This window comes from Cicer arietinum, chromosome 2 (assembly GCF_000331145.2).
Source record: "Cicer arietinum cultivar CDC Frontier isolate Library 1 chromosome 2, Cicar.CDCFrontier_v2.0, whole genome shotgun sequence".
NCBI classification, from domain to species: domain Eukaryota; kingdom Viridiplantae; phylum Streptophyta; class Magnoliopsida; order Fabales; family Fabaceae; genus Cicer; species Cicer arietinum.
Window position 1 is genome coordinate 2,340,791 of NC_021161.2, and position 6,632 is coordinate 2,347,422.

The window sequence follows — 6,632 nt, forward strand, 5'->3', positions numbered from 1 at the left end:
AAAGAGTGAATATATCTATTCGAAAGTCGCTGATTTTCTTTGTCCAGTTGACAGCTAAGTTCCCATTGATCCTTATATTTCTTTTGATTGTCTTGTATGCAATACCAGCCAGTGCAGCTATTTTGGCTCTGTATATACTTGTTACAATTCTCTTTGCTCTCCCATCATTTCTCATCTTGTACTTCTCATATCCTAGTTTAGATTGGCTTATCAGGGAAATAGTTGCCTGAGATCATAAGCTAGTTTATGCTCAAACTTTGCAAGTATTAAGACTTCTAATTTTCTTTCCATGATTAGCCGGCTCCTGCTTTAGTCCTTTACAAGTTGTGTCAATTCTCTTCCAACATACAGCAAGCACTGAATTTTATATAGATACTGGGTCTCGATTTCAGCTCTCGTAGAGCTTGGCTGGTTGGTATGTTCAAAGTCAGTTTCTCAGGCATTAATATTGTTGATGTCAACCAAGGCTGTGGAATCGGGCGACGGCAATAATGCTCGTGTCATTTTGCTGGAGGCAAATATTTGTTTGGCTTAATTCCACTTTCACTTGGGGGACAATCACAGTAAACTACATTTATCAATGTCATGTTTTGTATGGTATGAATGTTTCTTTAAATATAGCTTATACTTCTATGTTTGTAACTTTGTAAAATGTATATAACGATTGTGTTGTTCGTCTGGCCACATTTGAAGGACTATCTGCTTAATTTCAAAGTTGATTCATTCCATGTTTTTGTTCTCTGCAATCCAAAATGAACTGGTCAACATTTACAACATGTTTCAATAATCAAGTTTAGTGGAAGAAAATGTGGCTGTGTAAAAAAATAATGTTTGATTGTTTTAAATTAAAATTGCTTTTACTACTGCTAAAACCATGTTTGACTGAAAGTGACAAAGTAACTTTTGCGTTAGAGTGAAATTTTTTTATACTATCTTTTACCATTTTTAACCAATATGCAACAGGCTTTATTTTCTTTTTTCATTTTACATATCTGCAATATCAGGAAAAATTTGTATTTCTTTCCAACTTTGAAGATAACCATGGCCTTGCAATTTAATTATTTAACCCCAAAAATAAAAATTTATTTGAATAAATTATCTACAGTCTATATTATGTCTATTTTTCTGCAAGATGTTGTTTCTTTCGTTTCAGTTCTAATAAAAGTACTCCTATTACGAATTTGTGTGTATTTATTGCCAACTATGACTACACAACACCTTAAACGACACAACTTTTTTCCTGTAAGGAACAATACTTATACGAGTAAAATAACAAATATTTGAAAATATTTGCTTTTAAAAGAACTTGGACCTCAACACAAGTGATTAATGAACTTAAAATTTCAAGTGAAAAAATTAACCTTTTAGCTGAAATAATTTGCAATGAAAGCTTGAGAAATTTTTACGTGGATTATGCTTCTTGAATGAATCTTTAAACATGACAAAATATCGTTGTGACTTAGACAACTTCTTCTAATAGTGATTTAAAAGTTCTGTCCTTTTTACTTGAAGAGGAATCAAGTTATTTCAAGAGTAACGTTGTTTAACTATTCATTATTAGCAACAATTCATTTTTTTTTACTGATATTCATGATCAAACAAATAATAATTTATATAAATCTGAATTTTGTAGTCAAACAATCAAAATATACCTATATTTAAAAAAAGTTATATATTTATTTGAAGTTATTCAACATATGATGAAATAGTTTTAAAATTTTATAATTTTTTTAGTTAATCTTATCTCTAAAAACATCTAATTTAATTAAACAAAACAACTCTAATCAAAGTTATACCTAAAGTAATTTAATATTTCCTCTATTTATTTTCTAAATATATTCTTAAGTATATTAAATTTAAGAGATGAGAGATAAAACATATTGATACAATTAAAATATATTTTAATAATTTCTATGCACATAATATACATATTAAATACATTATTTCAATTTTCTTTAATAGGTGCAAGACTCAAGTAGTAGCATGATCATTTCACTACTTCCACAATTAAACATACGTGTTGTATAATCCTAAGACAAAAATTCCACGTGTCAAAACCACAGCCAATAACAAGTTTCACTAGAAACACCAATGTTATGTTCCAACAACAAAACCACTGCATTAGTTTATGAAGACAACAACAAAGTAAAAACAAAAAAATGGTTGCAGCAGTTTCTGTTTCTTCACCAAAATCCACACTTTTGAAGAACCCCATCAATTTAAGAGACTCAAGTTCAAATTTTGTTGGTGGTTCATTGAAGGGTCTTTGCTTGAATCTTAAACCAAGACAACAAAGAAGAGATTCAATCAATTTGGTTGTTGCTTCAGCTACAACAAATAATGCTAGTGGAAGATTTTACTTCAATTTCACTGGTTTTCCTTTTCCACTTGGTCCTTTCCTCAATAGGAGCACTATTAGGAATGAGGTTTGGTTTATTATATTCATTTGTCTTATATTTTGTTTTTTTTTTATTCACTCAATTGATTTTGGTTATTGGAATTGCTGTTCATTGAATGTGTTATCCATGATATGATGCTTATATGATATACCATTATATGAAATGTTAACAATGGACACAACACTAACACAGATTAAAAAATAATTTAAGGAAATGTAAGTAATTGAATGTAGTCACCGATAATAATTTGAAAAAATGGAAGTGGTTGAATGTAACCACATTTGGTGGTCTTGTGAATAAGATACTAGACATGCCTTCAATCTGATTTGTCAAAGGATACATAGATTTATTTTCCTCCAAGTTTTTCACTTTTTTAAGCAACAATGGTAAGGAATAGGATTAAATGTAACCACATATTCACATGTATTGGATATCGGACACACCTTCAATCTGAAGTGTTGGTTATTTAGTTTTGTGTTGGCATTGCATGTAATAATGCTTAATGGCATGTTGGTATTTTCTAGTAAATGGAAATCCTATTACTTTTTGTAACATTTAACTGTAATTTTAAGCTAGAATTCTGTTTTTGAGACACTTACTACTTCTTTTGGTTTTAATCATGTTGTAGGCTGTGAAGGGTTGTATATGGCTATTCGAACAAGAGCAGGCGTTAGGCTTCAGCAGTGTTTCAACAAACATTAGAATGACAGTTATCAAACTCAAATCTGGTGGCTTATGGGTTCATGCACCTATCGCTCCAACTGATGAGTGTATTCAGGTTCCATTTTGATTACCAATATCTGAGTGTGCAAACTTGCATGTAATGATCTTTTATGGAAGTAAAAAGTGCTAGTAGATGTTATGATTTTCTTCTCTTTCACATTTTTGGTAGTGAATTGGAATAGTTTCTTCAAGTTGTAGAAATGAGATTTCTTGTAAATGCAAGATAATGTGCTCTACAATAGATCTATAATGAGTTCGATTCGACTTGTCCATGAGGTGTCAGCTTAATGGTAAGAGTTTGACCTTATAACCTCAGGAAACAAAGTTCAAATACCCTAAAAAAAATTGTAAAGTAATAATTAGTTTCACTTTAATTAATAATATGAGTTTGACTCTTTCGCAAACCCTTCCATGGCAGGAGCTTTATAAGGTTGTCCCTTTTTATTGGAATTCTCTAGTTCAGTTGGAGCTAAGTTAGTTCTTTTGATTCAAGGGGTGGCCCGATTTTCATATTTGATTTTGAATTTATTGATTGGATTGTTTCACTATGCAAACTTTCATTCCTCAGTACATGCTGCAAGGCAATTTCTATATCAAGAACTTTGTAGTACTGAACTTAAGATTGAAGGTATGTCTGGTGTTTAACACACATACACATGTGGTTAAATTCAATCAGTTCTATTTCCTTAATTATTATTGATGTCTACGTGTCAATGTCGTGTCTGGTATCCGTTGTCTCTATCGGTGCTCCATAGATCAAGATTGTTAGTTGTGAGCGCAACAATATAAAATGCATATTATTGATAGGGTGATTTTATTATGCTTTCTTAACAAACATATAAACATATTTTTTGTTTTTGTTTTGCAGCTTATCAAGGAATTAGGGGCTCCAGTGGAATACATTGTCCTCCCTACTTTTGCTTATGAGCACAAAATATTTGTCGGTCCATTTTCAAGAAAATTTCCGCGTGCTCAGGTGTGGGTGGCACCGAGGCAATGGAGTTGGCCATTGAATTTACCTTTAGAATTCTTTGGCATTTTTCGCTCTAAAACTTTGAAAGACGAGGATTTATCCACTCCTTGGGCTGACGAAATAGAGCAAAAGGTTCTAAGCTCACCAGAAGTTGGTAATGATCATTAGTTTTTGCATACTTTCATACTCAAGGCCTGTTTGGGTTGACTTTTTTAAGCTTATATATTGGAATAAAAACTTGTGAAACTATTTGAGAAAGCTTATGAAAACAACTCATGACATGTCCATAAAGTGTTTTCAACTTAATTTCATAAGCTCTTTAGGATAGTTTATGAAAACCGTTTGACTTTATTTAAATTTTTGTTATAGAAATAACTTATACATAAGCAATTATATAATAAGCTTTTATGCTTTAAACACTTAGTTGTCTATCCAAATAGTGCCTTAGTTTTTGTAAATAAACAATGAAAAGTCTCATTTGCCTATTGTCTCAGGAATTGGACCATATGTGGAAGTAGCTTTTTACCACAAGCCTTCAAGAACACTATTGGTGACGGATGCTGTTATTTTTGTTCCAAGACAGCCACCTGAGTGTATTAACAAAGAATCACTCTTAGCATCTGCAAAAAATGGTTTGGCTGTAAAGATTCTTAGTAAAGGAAAGGATGTGCCTGATGAACCTGTAATTGACAACAAAAAGAACCTTAAAAAAGGTTGGTTTTTCTATTTCTATTTATTTTCCTTATGCAACTTTCACAAAGTATATTACTTTTCGTTTGTTGATTTTGTTCATCTAAAGCGAGTAGAAAGTAAAAATAAATAAATTAGGGTTGATATTTGAATACATACATGACTTGTTATGCATGCGCATGCAATATCAACCCAAATTTAATCAAAAACAATCTTGTCCATTGTAGATCGTAGAAAATAGCGGTTTGTTTAAATTGTGTTACATTGTAGTGGTTTAGCACTGCTATGGCCATTATTTGACAATATTTTGCACTAAATTGCGTATTGCGGAACAATAGCAATTTGTTAAAATTTTGCTACATTATAGCACTATAGTAGTAGTACCGCTATAGCCACTATTTGACAACAGTGTTTATAAATGATTGATATTGTTCACTTTGTACTCTAAAGTCAGTTATCCTTTGCATTTGAGTTGAAAATGAAATGAAATTTGCTGGTTGTATTGTGCAGGATGGGAAAGAATGGTTCTACAAATCTTGTTTCTTGGTCCATCTAATCTTTTGGAACCTAATGCTAGCTTTGAACAGATGTCAGAGAAGTTGATTGTTTCACCTATTGTCAAGACTTTGGTCTTCAGCAAAGTTCCTGAAAAGGTAATCTTGTTTATTTTAATCAATCAAATTTTAATCTAGTTATAGCTGATATAGTGTTGTTAATTAACAATGCTATCATTAGTTAGTGAGTTAAACACAAACTAGCGATGAGCATTTTTACTATGATTCAGGTTAGAGACTGGGTTGATAGCATTTCGCGAGATTGGAGGTTCAGAAGAATCATCCCAGCTCACTTTGCCGCACCAATAAACGCAAGTAGGTCTGATTTCCGGGCTGCATTTGCATTTTTGGACGAGTTTTTGGGCGACCGATACGATACTTGGCCTTCGCTTTCCCTTCTGTTCTCATCAATCAAGGGAAAAGCAGCCAGCTATTTTCCTCCTGATGACATGAGGACCTTATCCTCCCTTGATCAGTTTTTGGTCTCAGTCGGAGCGGTCAAGAAAACCGTTGCGGGAAGGAAGCGGTGACGACGGCAAGAGTGTAGCAATATCACTTGCAAATTGAAATTACATGTCAAATTTGCAAATGATAAATTACCTATAGTTTTGTTACATGAGGAGCTTGATTCTTCTTAAGCAAAATGTAAATGTTTCACAATGGAATAGGCTTACATATTTTGTGTATTTCATATTAGGCAAAGTTGCTATGTAACTCATAAGATATAAATGTTTCACTTTCCCTATAATTTCACTCACATATATGTGTACATTTATTTGTGAAATTATAGAGAAGTTCAGGGGATATACACAACTATACAATTTTTGCTACTTATTATGTCAAGTGATTAGTCTTCGAGCAATTGTGTGCTATGATAAAAAAATTGCATAAAATTGCAATTGATGGAGGTGATTTTTTTAAGTGTGATTTGGCTGTAATGGCCACCAAAAGCCAAATAATGATTTATTTACAAAATTGAAGGGAAAAAAAATTATTTTGTCTTTCATTGAAAATTAAATAGCACAACATTTGTAAATTAATGTAACCCCTTGACATAATAATTTTGAAAAAACATATTAACATTAATATTATATATATATATATATATATATATATATATTAAAATTAGTATTCTTTATTAAAAAGAAACAGGGTTAACTTAATTATAGTAGGTTAAGAATACATGTTAGCATGTTCACTAAATGAAGATAAACAAAGGACTAGCGTGTCCTGCTTTTAAATTCTAAATGATTATAAGTTGAGTTTTTATATGAGACAAAATTAAGTGTCATT

At 31.6% G+C, this 6,632-nt stretch overlaps 2 protein-coding genes across 2 annotated transcripts in view; both read left to right on the forward strand.

Moving 5' to 3' along the window:
* LOC101501645 (uncharacterized) overlaps positions 1 to 684 on the forward strand; it is a 3,193-nt gene extending 2,509 nt beyond the window's left edge. The window contains exon 3 of the mRNA XM_004489381.4: positions 1 to 684. Within this exon, the coding sequence (XP_004489438.1) occupies positions 1 to 230 (230 nt within the window). The 3' untranslated portion in view covers positions 231 to 684.
* Positions 685 to 2,111: 1,427 nt separating this feature from the next.
* Positions 2,112 to 6,182, forward strand: LOC101501957 (uncharacterized). The gene is made up of 6 exons (XM_004489382.4): positions 2,112 to 2,426; positions 3,028 to 3,177; positions 3,991 to 4,249; positions 4,590 to 4,808; positions 5,296 to 5,438; positions 5,570 to 6,182. The coding sequence occupies exons 1-6, from the start codon at positions 2,160 to 2,162 to the stop codon at positions 5,867 to 5,869; spliced, it is 1,338 nt and encodes a 445-aa protein (XP_004489439.1). The 5' UTR covers positions 2,112 to 2,159; the 3' UTR covers positions 5,870 to 6,182.
* Positions 6,183 to 6,632: the final 450 nt, after the last annotated feature.

Coding starts and splice junctions, on each gene's coding strand:
- LOC101501957 (XM_004489382.4), top strand. CDS start 2,160: ATGGTTGCAGCAGTTTCTGTTTCTTCACCAAAATCCACACTTTTGAAG. Junction 3,178..3,990: donor CAACTGATGAGTGTATTCAG/GTTCCATTTTGA, acceptor TTTGTTTTGCAG/CTTATCAAGGAATTAGGGGC. Junction 5,439..5,569: donor TCAGCAAAGTTCCTGAAAAG/GTAATCTTGTTT, acceptor ACTATGATTCAG/GTTAGAGACTGGGTTGATAG.